Source organism: Styela clava, chromosome 3 (genome assembly GCF_964204865.1).
Source record: "Styela clava chromosome 3, kaStyClav1.hap1.2, whole genome shotgun sequence".
Taxonomy (NCBI): domain Eukaryota; kingdom Metazoa; phylum Chordata; class Ascidiacea; order Stolidobranchia; family Styelidae; genus Styela; species Styela clava.
In genome coordinates this window covers 7,496,922-7,511,167 of record NC_135252.1, presented here as the reverse complement: position 1 = coordinate 7,511,167, position 14,246 = coordinate 7,496,922, and the positions used below count along the sequence as shown (strand labels likewise).

The following is a 14,246-nucleotide window of genomic DNA, read 5'->3' as shown; positions in this document are numbered from 1 at the left end:
CCTGATAGCGCTTATTATTTCGTAACAAATGAAAGTTTAATCGCTGCCAAGGTTTAGAAATGAACGTGCCGAATGTCGTATGTCTTGACTGAGAAACGATCTTACAATAACTTCTGCAGTATGCGAAAGTTATTGTCTCACTCCAAGAGTAGTGTGATAAATTGTATTCACAACGACAGCAGTGGCATTAGAATGCCAAATTTTTTATAATTCCAAGTTAGCGAAGACTGTAAACTAGAGGGCAATTGTAAATTAGAACGGAAGTTTAAGCAGTTGTGTAACATATATGGTTTGAGAATATTTATTTTTCGCTGTTTAAATAATATGGATACTTGGCAAGATTTCTTGAGGAACATTTAAGACTGAAAATTAGGCATGCTGTAGATCTGAATCGTATTACTCAATAAATCTCAAATAAGCGATGAAAATTTACTCCTGGTACAATTACATTAACAAATAACATGGAACGATTTTTATTGAAAATGCGCCTACAGAGCCGACCTTATTGGGGCGTTGGAATTTTTCGTATGCGTGTGTGCAGTGCAGTCATTTGTATATTCAGTACCCATTAGTTATATATATATACCCATGTTACTGATCAGTCGATCGCGAGCTATTTTGAAGATTTTAGTCGACCGCGGTCGAAAGCAGGTTGGCCACCCCTGCTATATATGATAAATTGTACAAAATTTAAAGCTAAAGGGTGAGCAAATTTTAATTACTGAAAAATAGCCACTCAAAAGAATATATAGACAAAAATATAATGTAAATGGGAAATTTGCTTGTGCAGAATTTTGTCAAGCGAGCTATTTGGCGGTTACTGCACTCTAAAATCTGGCATGGAATACTTTTTTTTTCATTTTATGATCATCATTAATAATGCAAAATCTTTGATCATCATAATATAATAATATTATTGTGTCTATGTATAGCAAATGGTAGTTATTGTTTCTTTTAATTCTGCAATCGCCTTTGAGATATCTATATATAATATATGAGGCATTGCTTAGGTTTAGCATTAAGAATGGAAGGTATAGGTAATACCCAGAAATGGCCAAAATGCAATAATTTACTACTGTATTCCAAGAACATTTTAATACAATATACCCAAATGTGGAATACCAAATATATTTTAAATTCGGCATTTTGGTATAAAGCTGTTGTTAGAAATATTTTTCTTTTTAATTACTAGACCTATCGCTTTGAAATTTTCAGTGGTTGAAGTTCACTGTTGTCGATGTATATTCAATAATTGGTTTGAGTTTGAAAGTAAAAAAAAGCTGAGATACAGTGAGACTTGAACTGTTCTAAATGATGACTTTTCAAATACAAATCGATCTGAATCAATTCTAAAATCGAGAATTCGCATGATATTCAGTATTAGTTGTAATGGAATAGAAGTAAACTGTAGCAGTTTGTTTGATTCATATTAATACTGCTATGCTATTTTATCATGAACATTTTTGAATAGTGATGATTTTTAGGGTTATCAGCTGTTGGTGAATGTGTAGTGAACAACTGTATCATGAATCATGATTAATACTTTTTTGACTGAATGTAAATTGTAACCGACTTCCTGTTTGGCTGAGTTTATGGTACTCTTGCCAATATTTCTGATCACCTTCTTTAGTAATATTTTCCAATACCTTAGATTAAGTTTTTTCAGGAATTGAGCTCAAGGTGCAAGGGTTCTACGCTAGTCAACAATATACCCCAGACTTCTTAGTAGGATGTCAACTCTTCAGAATTCATTAGTTATGTTTGAATGATTAGTCAAATTTATTCTGCATAGATTACTTCATGTTATATTATTTTTATTTTATTAAAATTTGGTTCTGATTAGAAAAATTAAATATAACAAAAACTCTTTCTTTCTTGATTTATAGTTCACATTCACACTATTATAGTTTATATCGTTTGAGGTAAATTTAAAGCATGGAACGTAAGGCTTGTGCTGAGGTGGTGAGGGGACAAGTTTTTGATGTTGGACCAAGATATTTAAACTTGTCATATATTGGAGAAGGAGCCTATGGAATGGTTGTGTAAGTATCTTATTTTCAATACAGAATTGCTACACTGGCAAATAGGTCAGCATTAGAGTTTTTTATTTACTGTTAATGTAAAGTTGGATTTTGTAATAATGTTCTTCTGATAGATATAATTTTCATATTTCAAATGTAGGATACTTGTGTGCGATACTTTTTAATATTAATTATTCCTAATTGATCAATACATATACTATAATTGACTCGCAATAACATTGCAAATTTGCAATAGGGCAAATTTTAAACTAAATTATTTCCCGGTATTGGATATTCATAGGGTGATGTACTTGAAATTTCAACTTCAATTCAAAATAAACTTGAAATTCATAATAAGTTTGTCATCTCGAATTGTTATCTCAAAATATCCGTTAGTTGGATATAGTGTGCATATCAAAGTTTTATTAATATTACTAATTCAGAAGGGTATAAAATATCGATCATGATTATGAGCAAGATTAACCCTGAATAAGATTTATCAGTATTCCGAGAATTATTTTTTCCTCAGCATTTTCATCATATGTTTAGCAGCTCAGTACCTGATATTGTTGTTGTCCATAGTCAATATGATAAATATGTAACATTTTAAATCCTGTATGGGAACTATTTTTCTGAATTCATTGATACTACAATCAATTCTCAAATGCACTTGTATTCTGTAATATAATGAAGTAATAAAAAGAAGATGAATATAGATCTAAAGCTTTGTCATAATACAGTTTCTTCAAACATAGGGTAGAGTTATGAAAGTCAAATATTTACACATTATGTACTAGACATTTTCAACTAATAAGAAATTGTTTGCCTAAGAATACACTGGATAAGATTGTCGTCACATGCTTGATAATATTCAATATTATCATGATCTACCCCTAACTGCTGGTCATGTTGAAATAAAGTTTCTTTGTTTTTATGGACAGAGTACTTGTTTTGAATCTAACATAAAAGTTTCACATGTAATTTTTACAAGTGTACTGTCATTTTCAAGAGAGTGTTCAACTGTATTATAAATAGTTGCATATTACTTAATGGTAACTTATTTTGAGGAAAATGCAATCAAAAAGAATATTGTATATTTTTCTTACAGATTATTCAAAAATGTGTTTTATTTTTGGGTAGTATAGCCATATTCATACAATTCAGATCAAACGAAATTGAAAATCTTGATAAATTGGACTTGGAAATTATGGTATTTGAAAACTTTATTCGATAAAAAGTCATTGCATGAAGAACTGGTAGAGGGAATAAATTATTAAATAAATTTATTCCACGAAAAAAATTATATTCTTGAGCTCAGGTGACATACGTCAACTGTCACATGACCAAAATATTTGCACTTGTTATAAACTCGAACTATGGTTTAGGTCTGCAATGGACACATTCAAAGGAACAAAAGTGGCTATCAAGAAAATTAGTCCATTCGAGCATCAAACTTACTGCCAGCGTACTTACAGAGAAATCAAGATATTGCTCAGTTTCAACCATGAAAATATTATTACGATCAAAGACATCATTCGGTCTGCCAATATCGCAAACATGAAAGATGTGTAAGTAGATTTATTTAGTTATAGTTCAAACTTCATCGATTTCACATACATTTTCCAGTACTTATTAACATTGGGCTAGGTCATATTCCTCAACACGAGAAAATAAGTAGCCACTGGATCCCGATTTTCAGTAAGATATTGACTGTTGAGTGATGTGCACTTCAAAATTTTTTCTGTTATATAAAGCCAGAATTTGAATCTTCAAATTTTTCTATTTTGTTCATCAAAAAATTCAAAGCTAAATGTGAATATCCATAATTCAATAAAAAAAGTTTTTAGTCAACATCTCTTTCATCATAAAGTTGATAACGAAATTTGTAATACTGTATGTCCCACAAAAAAATGAAAATCAGATATTTTAATCTGTTAGTTGATTTCAATAAATTGGTGTAAAACTCTAATTGAAGTTTTTAAATTTACGCTATAAAAACACTATTTACCACAAATTTTTATATACTCGACATTTAGAATTCATCATTTTTGTTCTTAGTGTTGCTCTTAATCTTTAATTTGAAATGACCCTTCTAAATTTTTACCTCCTTATAATACATCATATTATCTATAACTCAATTTAGACACATAGTGCAAGATTTGATGGAAACCGATCTTTACAAACTGCTAAAAACTCAGCATTTGAGCAACGATCACATTTGTTACTTCTTGTACCAAATCTTGAGAGGATTGAAATACATTCATTCAGCTCATGTGATTCACCGTGATTTGAAGCCGAGCAATTTGTTGCTAAACACCACTTGCGATTTGAAGGTGATTATTACGTGGTATATATTGATTTATTGCAGTTTCATGAAAGCATGATGTGAGTCATGTATTTTATAGCGATGATAGTGAAGCAAAATATATGAATTCATGATGTGTGATCACCTTCCTATTTGACAGGATGTCAACATAGGCTTGGTGGTAGTACACTTAACTAATAAGGTACTAAATAAGAGTGTGGATGGTCAACATTTTTAAAAATGCAAAAATATGAATGAAATCATGCTACTATATTATTATATCATAATTAAATAAATCCACCTCAGGTTTTTTTCAAATAATAATCAATTATGTCAAATATGCCCCATTTTTCAAACTATTTAAACTATAACCATGGGTGTGATGGCCTTGTGGGTAAAGTGAACGACTTTACTATGTTAAAATTGCTGGTTCAAATTCAATGCCCACCACTTCACCTAGAGTGTAATAAATTGAGTAGGTAATGCCAAATCGGAAAGATTCCGATACTTTCAAAAACTAGTAATTTATTAACTAGAATATCGGTTAGAAACCGAAGACTTATCGATCCAAGGTTAGGGGATACCCCAAAACAGTGGTCTTACTCCATAGTGACACCGTTAGGCTTATGATGAATGCACATGCAAAATTTGGAGCAGATTCAACCTCGCTTTTGTGAGATATCGCGTGCATCTAACACACAGACAGACAAATACCTGTCAACATACTTACCGATCTTAAGATCGATAAGTAAAGCAATGGTTGCTTGTCTCGAGCCTTCTCCACAGAAAAAGGTGTAGAGCTATCTAAAAAACATCTGAGATGTGTAATTTGTAAAACTTATATAGCGCATTGTGATGAGAATTTCGGCATTACCTGGATCCAGCTTCAGGCATTTATAAACAGTTGATAGCTAATAGAATTTTTTGTATTCAACAAAATATAAATTCCTTGCGGGTAGAGGCAGGTGGCAAGTTAGGTGACGTATTCACACAGTGCATTTCATCCGACTATTAGTCATAGATAAAAACATACAAATAATGTTGTTGAACCTGTCAATGTTTATAATCTGAAAGCTTTTGATATACAAAAAATCTCTTGTTAATTTTGTGCTCTTTTATTACATTGCATCACCTGAAACAAATAATTTTCTGTGTTTTTGAATGACAAAATAAAACTTGAATATCATTTCAAATCGTTTTGATGTTATTTAGGATTTATGACCCTAGTAAATTTAATCAGTTTGTAATATCACCTGTTGATATGGAATTGACGGCAAAGAGGGATTTCATTCCCACCAGGCAAGTTTTATTGATTGCAGCAGCCTTACTTGGGCACACTTTTCATCCTTTTCACTTAGAAACACATAATATAAAAATACAGAGATACTGGTGTTTATTTGGACCTTAGATGCATCATGCCTCTCTGATGCCATTTATGCTTGATAGGGTTCAAATCTCTGGGCTCGTTTATTGATTTTTTTTCTATTTTGGTTTTCTACACTCAATGCATAATTAACGAAGCTTCTGTTTGCCTCCTTTATAAAAACAGATCTGTGATTTTGGACTTGCACGTGTAGCAGATCCGGTACATGATCATACTGGATTCCTCACTGAGTATGTTGCAACTAGATGGTACCGTGCCCCAGAAATTATGCTCAATTCAAAAGGCTACACCAAGTCTATTGACATCTGGTCTGTAGGTTGTATCCTTGCTGAAATGCTCTCCAACCGTCCACTGTTTCCTGGAAAACACTACCTTGATCAGCTCAATCACATATTGGGTAAGTTGTTTAAACTGATCTGTCGTTTATCACTCGAAAATTAGAAAGGTTGTTCCTGCAAAAATATAACACCGTATATCTTCGCATAGCCTATAAGCCGAGTTTAAAACTTGGTACGCTGTGACAGCGATAACATTCTGTGATTTTTTGTTATACAAGTGATCACTTGCATGTTTATGCCATGGCGGCAGCCGGCAATAACAGTTTGTGATTGGTTGTCATACACATGATCGCTTGCATGTTTACGCTATGACAGCAATAACAGTCTGTGATTGGTCAAATGAATTTGAGACTTTCTTACCGTTAATAATAAAAGTAAAACAACAATAATGGTTATCATTTTATTTCGATTTGCAGGGTCGGCTTATGTGCGGATTTTTATAATTTCACTGTTTAGGCCTTAGGGGATCGACTTCTATGCAGGGATATATGTTATTTTTTGTTTTTTTTATTTTTTTTATTTAGAGTTTATATCAAACAGTCTAGCTCAGTAGTGCCCCTGAGCTGATTCCCGGTGACTACAGCTCTAGCACCATGGCCCTGGTTACTACATTAGATAATATTAGAGTAAGAATTCAATACACGACACAAAATAAGCTATTACAACAACTGATAATTTTTTTTATATGGTTCGTTGTTTAGTTTCTGTAGCAATCAATCTCTGATTATTTATGTTCATTATTAACAGGTATTCTTGGATCACCTTCACAAGAGGATCTCAAATGCATCATCAATGATAAAGCTCGTGCTTATCTCCTCTCGTTGCCACACAAACCGAAGATTCCTTGGCAAAAACTCTTTCCTAAGAAAGATGCCAAAGGTTGGTATCATTTAGTATAAAAAACCCTCTGCGCATCAAATGTGAACGGTTTTTAGACTTAACCTTTGAATAATTTTACAAATTGTTGTTAAAAAAGGGTTTATGCATTATTGCCATTTTTGAGTTTCAAATTATTAGTATTTGAAGGTGTCGGGGGTACTGGGGTCTGGGATACTGTGTATTGAACTGCAGGTTTCTTCCTCTTGCCAACTTCCTGCTTAAGATTCGTATGTGGCCGTTAAAACAAGGATGTTTGAACGAGATAGTATTAAAGTGGTGAAAAAATGACTTAATTGCTTTCCACGAAATTGCAAGTATATTTGTGAGCTTTTGTTGAAATATAGTCTGAGTTCCTCGGGCCAAACGAAATATAAGTTAATAAAACAGTGATTAGTGGCATATTTGTTATTTGATTGGCGTCTTCGTTGTTTGATTAGGTTACATCTTGTCTGGTTTAAGAAGTTAATTTATCGAACGGGCTGAAACAGCAAATAATGGCTATCTTGTTTTGTCTGAGAAAGTCAGATAACACTCACAAGTATACTTGCTATTTCGTGGAGATTATTATATACTTCTCATGATCAAGTGGCCAGTTGTCTATTTTCATTCAATTTTTGAAATTTCTCTGATTTCACCACAAATTTTGCTGTTTTTTTTTAAATTTACGGAAACACCTTCATATGACATTTGATACAATCCTATCAACATTTGGCTTAAATTTTGCGGACACTGCTGTAGTCATTTGACCTCTGTGTGTATATTTTTGCTCTCTTGTTTCAAGCTCAAATAAGGCTACTTTATTCACTAAAGTGATATGTATGAGAAAGAAAAGTTATATAGTAAAAGTTTTCCATTATGCGTATAGTGTATGCAGACATTATATCGCATGATACAAATAAGGAATGTTAAAAATAGGAATAGTTATCACAGATTATTTTCTCATTCCTATTATATTACCAATGAGACACAGTCCATGAATTATAAAGAACCCAATCTTTGCTTATACCTATAATATTAAAAACGTTTGTATGATAAATCATTGTCTCCGGTATTCGAATTGCAATATATTTTGATCTTATTAGTAAGTTTTTTTACTTTCAATAATACCCTGGGTGGAATAATCGGATAAGGATACAACTCACCTCATCTTTACCCTGCGGTACTAAATAAGTCTAACAGGCTAGCAAATGGGTTATTGCATCCTATAATATGACTGATTGGCTTATTGGCCTTTGAGTTTGTAAATTATTAATAAAATTCTTTTGATGTACAAGTTTTGAGTTTATAGAAATGTACAGAAAATTCAAATGGTGCATTTGAAATTATATTAGTTTCAGTTTATAGTTTTGTATTTGAATATTTAAATAGATAGGAAGGGAGTATATATTAGAAGTGGATCTGGGACTTTATTATTCTTCCATCTTTTGGCTAAATAGTGTAGTGAAAATAAACAATATAGATTTAGTAGGGAATATGCCTCACATGCCTTCCTAATTTTATTTAATAAGCATTGTTTCCTACATTCAATTGATTTCGAATTGCGTTAAAAGTGGCATTGTGTTATTCTTCGTCCTATTTTGATGATGATTTTGTGCTTGTTTCTTAAATATGGACATGAAGGTTCAATGACTAACTTCAGTACTGGTAACCTATGCGACATTTATTAAATTATGTTATTTGGTCATTCAAAACCTCCAATTCGAAATTGACTGTCTTATCACTGCAGTAAATTATTATATGGTACGGCCTTAAAGCACCAAGTTTGCTTTGCCGAAATGATAGATGTACAATCGAGATTCACGATAAAATAAAAAGTATTCCCTTCTAATTAAAATAAACAGCAAAATTTGTGCTGAAATTTTGATTCCATAGGATTGGAAGAAATCCAAAAAGAGTCGATATGTTGTCCATGGCTTCAACCAAGTACTGAAAATTTTGAAAATGTCCGTATCATTATTTCGAAAATAGCAATTTCTTCCCCAACAATAATTTAGCAAAACGATGTTCATTTTATAAAAAGGTATTTGGGTTTGCCTATTTTCAACGATTATATGATAGTCGTATTAGCGATATAACAGCTCACAAAAGGATAATTCTTTAAAATGCTTCCGAAATATTCTTCTTTTTCTACACTTTACATTTTGCAGCCCTTTGTCTTCTTGATAAGATGTTGACATTCAATCCAAATAAACGAATCAGCGTGGAAGACGCACTTGGTCATCCCTACCTTGAACAATATTATGACCCAGAGGATGAACCAGAGGCAGAAAAACCCTTTACTTTCGCAGAGGAATTGGATGACTTGCCGAAAGAGAAATTGAAGGAGATGATATTCAAGGTATGATCATTTAATTAACACACACTCAGGGCCAACTATTGTGGGCTCTATGCAAAAAGGATTGTGCTGGTATCCGGTCTCAGTAAAGATAGTAATAATGAATCAAACTTAAACCTGCAACTTTTTACTCCCTTTCAATTAGGTACCAAATAACGAATAAAATATTTTTAATATTAAAAAGGTGAAGCTGGAGACAATTCCCAATGAGGAATTGATCTCCATCCCCAGATTTAGTGGATAACTTAATTCGAAAGTTTTGGTATCATTTGGTATAAAAAATCCTATGCGCATCAAATGTGAACGGTTTTTAGGCTCGACCATTGAATCATTTTACAAATTGTTGGTATAAAAATGTGTTTATGCAACTCATGGATTATTGGATTGCTTATTCTCTGCTTATTTTTTTTTCTTGTTATCCTCAGCCTATTTACTAAAAAATAATGTATCGGTATGTTTTTATAAAAACCTCGCATACTAAAGAAAAATAATATTTCTTATTTGCAGGAGACTGACCCAGCCAAATTTGAAGGGCCCCATCCTACTGATGACTAAGAATTAATTACATGATTTGGAGGTATGAAATCCTAGTTTTTGTAGCTCGTACTCGAATAACGATAACATTGACTGACTGTCTAGTTAATTTCAAGTCTTTTTTTAATCTACTAAAATTTAAATAAATATTTTATGTTTGAGTTTTAATGTGATTATTACAATTTTAATAGTTGAACTATATTTCAAAATTCAAGTGTGAAACTTGTGTTAATTCAAGATTGTAATCATGGAATTCCAAATTAGAATACATTAAATATAATAATAAGAATCGGCGCTGCAGAAGTGTGTGTACCGATATGGAGGTGGATAATTTTGTTCGCCTACTTTACATCAAGTTGTGTGAAGGGACTGAAACCTATGGGAAGGGCAGACAGACAGTTCCCAAACTCGTAATATAACTACAAAAAGGAAAATCGGCATAAAATTATGGTCTAACCCTAACCTGGTACACAGACTACGGAAGTAGCTAGAAATCCCCTACACTACAGTTTAATTGTGCACTGACATCAATTTTAATTCAAGTGCTACCACATTTTCTAAAACATGAATCATTATATTCTTTAAATTGGGTTGTATTTGTACTTTTTTTATAGAAATTTAAAATTTACTTTTCAGCATCAATTCTTCTGATCTGGTATCATATGTTTGATTCGAGCACTGCACTGCCGTTTACTCGACAGAATCCATGCTCTTCCTTACCAACTCTTGTTGTTTAACATCGCTATATATTCTCCTTTTTTTTCTTGTTAGAAGTTGTATTTTATATTTTGACATCACAATGCTACAACTACTTTTTTCGATGAATTCAATTGTTCAATTTTTGTCATAGCATTGTGAATATGCATAGTCAATGATAACCAAGAATTTCTTTGATTTGACTCAAGAGTGAACCTTTATAAGTTCCAACCAAAAAATGTAATCATTGTTGTCAAGTTTGTTTAAATATTATGTCTTTATAGTTTTCTGCATGAAAATATGTTTTTGTTTCCATCGAGTTCCTGATATTAATTTTATGTATGTCAAAATCTTGATACAGTTTCAACTTTTGCACTGTCTAATGAAATTCAACATAATCTTATTACCGGTGTATGCTTTTTCTAATTTTTTGTTGCTAAAATAATTTTTGCTAGCCGGATCGGCCAAAATTGGTGTTCTAAATTTCGGATCATCTAAAGCCGTTCATAAGTTTTCATTTCAGTAATGAGAATGAAAGATTTTAATGTAGTAACAAACTACATCAGACTCAGCATAAGCATGAGGACAATTTCACTTTTTTTGTCAGTTCACATACCCCTGCTATATTCTAATATAGTATCATCATATTAAAATCTAATAAACTATCAAATTGTTCCCTCACACAAATTTGGTGCTTATGTTGTTGACTTTCAAAACATGCTGGTACCTCATCTCATTATTGACACTAGGTGATTACCTAACCAATCCCCAAAATATTTGTCTTATATGCATTCAAGTGTGAGTTAATGAATAGCTTTTTCAACAGCCTATATTTCAATATTAAAACTACAATTTTATAGTGCTAAGATTCTTTATAGTAAGCTAAAACAATTTGATTTCGACCAGTTAATAGTACAATAAAAACTAACGATATTTTTAAAAATATTGGCTTGAAAAGTATGTCATAAACTTGTTAGAAAGTACAGCAAATACCATTCTAGCTCACTGGTTTATGATTTTGTGGAGTCAACTTTATTTTGTCTAGAAGTGGCCCAAGTTCCAGGGATGGCCAAAACTGAATAATTCATCTTCCTGAAAATGAAAAAAAAAAGAAAAAAAACATAAAATAGGTGGAATATGTTCTCTCAATTGGCTCATGTTCAATAGGAGAATTCACGCAGAAATGTACATTTAAGATATATACGAGTATTTAAAAAAAAAATTGGACTGATTACGAGTTATTTTCTATTACATACAAATATCGAGCGTTACTTCAAGCCTTTTTAATCCACCCATGTCTTGCATGCTTAAATGGCATTTCAAGGATTTTTTCAATGTTCTCAATTCTTGCTTTATTTCCAGAAGAATATGTTATATGGAATACAACCAACCTTGAACATCTGATTTGTTTTGGACATCCCTGGGCCCAACCCAACCTATACATTCCATTTAGTAATAAATATAATGCTAAAGGATGTTTTTCATCTTAAAAAATTTAGTTTAACATTACTTTGTATTCACGATAGTAGTAGTTGGAATTTTGTTGTTTTCAATTTTCTGTATAGCTAGCAATTTTTTGTATATACAGTATATATATACATAAGTAACATTTATATATATACTGAAATAATCAGCTTTTTCAATTAATGATTTTGTTTTTTGATATTATGTTTATGGTACATATACGTGCAGTAGGTATAGATGTGCTTTTGCTTTATAAAATTCTGCCCAAATGTGACAATCCATGAATAACAGTCGTCAAAAAGTCTTGCTTTGTATCTTCACAGTGTCAGTGGTGGGCACATTAGTTAGCATCTGGGCATATCCTCGAATGTTAATGGAGGTCTTTTGTATGTGCGGTAAAATGTAATCAACCACTATAATTGCGATATTTGATTCATGCATGTTAGTCCTAAAAAGTTCTCGCCATCTACAGTAATGGTTCTCAACCTTTCAAAAAAGCGTCAAAGACAATCTTGGGACCAACCCAACCTCTATTTAATAAAAATTTTGAGTATCAAAAAAATGTTTACAGTTAAAGTGGCAATAATCAAAGTAATCCTTATGCGTTGACCTTGGTTCATATATCTTTTCAATTTGTAATTGATGACGCTTCTTTGGGACCTACTGTAGGTTCATAAAAGTACTGGTTTACAGCCTTCGGCTTGCAAAAATACAGCCCTGGGTTTAAAGGAATATTACGTGTTGAACCGTTGAAAGACGTACAAAGCCAAAGGAGGTGCTTGTGGCCTCATGTACAACCCACTGGTTCAACCTTTTGGGACTTTTTCAATATTCTGCTGTTGGTTCAACCAGCTTTCCCTAGTCTGCATTCAACATTGTTTATTCTAATAGTAATAGTAGACCACAATCTATACCTTTTTCAAACTCATGGTCCCCGTCACATCAAAATTTTGCATAATATATCCTACACCATTCCAAGCATTATAGTCTTCATATTTACAATTCTATACACTGAAGTGAGTCTTAATAAATAATCAATCTAAATCAATATTAATTTTACTTGAGATTTAAAATGAGCATAATTCACAAGATGCTCACATTGGCTGTAATGAAATTGTCCAAGTTTGTGATTTTTATATCTTTACAAAGATTTGGAAGTACTGTAGTTAGGTGTATGTATGCTGTGTTTAGTATGCCTTACTTGGGCCTAGACCTCTCCTGGTCTTTTTCAGACCTGAAGATTTGAGATGGCTAATAGTTGTTCACCACTGCACATTTTTGTGATGTGATGTAGTAGTGTTGCTAACTGTATTCACCACTAATAAATTTTGATGTTTTTGCTTATTTTTTTACTATTTTCTTGATCTATTCTATAATGATATGTTCAGGCATTATTGATTCTCATAGCCTGGTAATTATTATATTTTGGCATATTGAACAGAATATTGTTACGCAACGTATTTAGTCAAAGTTGGTGTAGTAATAATTGCTGCCTTTTTATTAATACCACAGTAACAGTATAGAGAAATAAATTAACCAAGCTAGTTTCCAAGCTGCGTTTATTTTAAGCTCATAAATGATTAAAATATGATTAACTTCCATTCATCCAGCAGATAATTTTTTGATATACCTTCATATCAAATATCTTAGTTTTTGACCCTCTCAGGATAACTTTATTTTAAATATCAGAGTTGATATGAAATAAATACAGGACATTCTCTGAAAAATAGTTGCTGAGTGCAAAATACAAACGAAGAATATTCTTGTATATGCATTTCTTAAATATCATTTGGATAAATCACTCACAATAATTTGTTCGATATTTGTATTCGTGTGGAGTTCTATTAAAGCTTGTTTAACTTGATATGTTACCAGGCGATTTGGCTTACTTTTTCAAATTTTTTTTTTGAGGCATAAGTAAATCAGTATATTTTGTGTGCGTCACATATTTCTCACATTGTACAGTTTCCAGAATCGACTGACGAAATACAGCCTACGTAAGACAATTTTTTCTTGTATTAGCTGTAACGGGGTGTGGGTCAATAACAGTATCAACTTATTACATTCTCGTTGTGATTTACCGGTAAGTACGATGCCAACTTCTCAGCACAAAATTTTGTTCAACCTTTGTCCAAGTTTGGGTTATATTTAGACTTCTTTCTAAAAAGCTTTGTTTGTCAATTATGACGGGGATGGTCATGTAAACAGAGATTGGTTAGAAATTAAGATATGGCTAGTTATAGGCAAAAAAATATCTGAAGGCTTGCAGTGATAGAGCAGTAAGCAGATT

General features: G+C 32.1%; 1 protein-coding gene across 1 annotated transcript; it reads left to right on the top strand.

The window, feature by feature from the left end:
- The first annotated feature begins 1,868 nt into the window (after positions 1 to 1,868).
- LOC120342060 (mitogen-activated protein kinase 1-like) lies at positions 1,869 to 13,962 on the top strand. Its single transcript, XM_039410729.2, has 8 exons — positions 1,869 to 2,042; positions 3,407 to 3,589; positions 4,165 to 4,354; positions 5,876 to 6,107; positions 6,796 to 6,927; positions 9,075 to 9,265; positions 9,770 to 9,839; positions 10,433 to 13,962. The coding sequence occupies exons 1-7, from the start codon at positions 1,936 to 1,938 to the stop codon at positions 9,815 to 9,817; spliced, it is 1,083 nt and encodes a 360-aa protein (XP_039266663.1). The 5' UTR covers positions 1,869 to 1,935; the 3' UTR covers positions 9,818 to 9,839; positions 10,433 to 13,962.
- The last annotated feature ends 284 nt before the right edge of the window (positions 13,963 to 14,246 follow it).

Excerpts from the sequence above, each read along its gene's own strand:
- LOC120342060 (XM_039410729.2), top strand. The coding sequence starts at position 1,936 with ATGGAACGTAAGGCTTGTGCTGAGGTGGTGAGGGGACAAGTTTTTGAT. Across the intron at positions 3,590-4,164 it reads ATCGCAAACATGAAAGATGT|ACACATAGTGCAAGATTTGA; the intron begins GTAAGTAGATTT and ends AACTCAATTTAG. Across the intron at positions 4,355-5,875 it reads ACACCACTTGCGATTTGAAG|ATCTGTGATTTTGGACTTGC; the intron begins GTGATTATTACG and ends TTATAAAAACAG.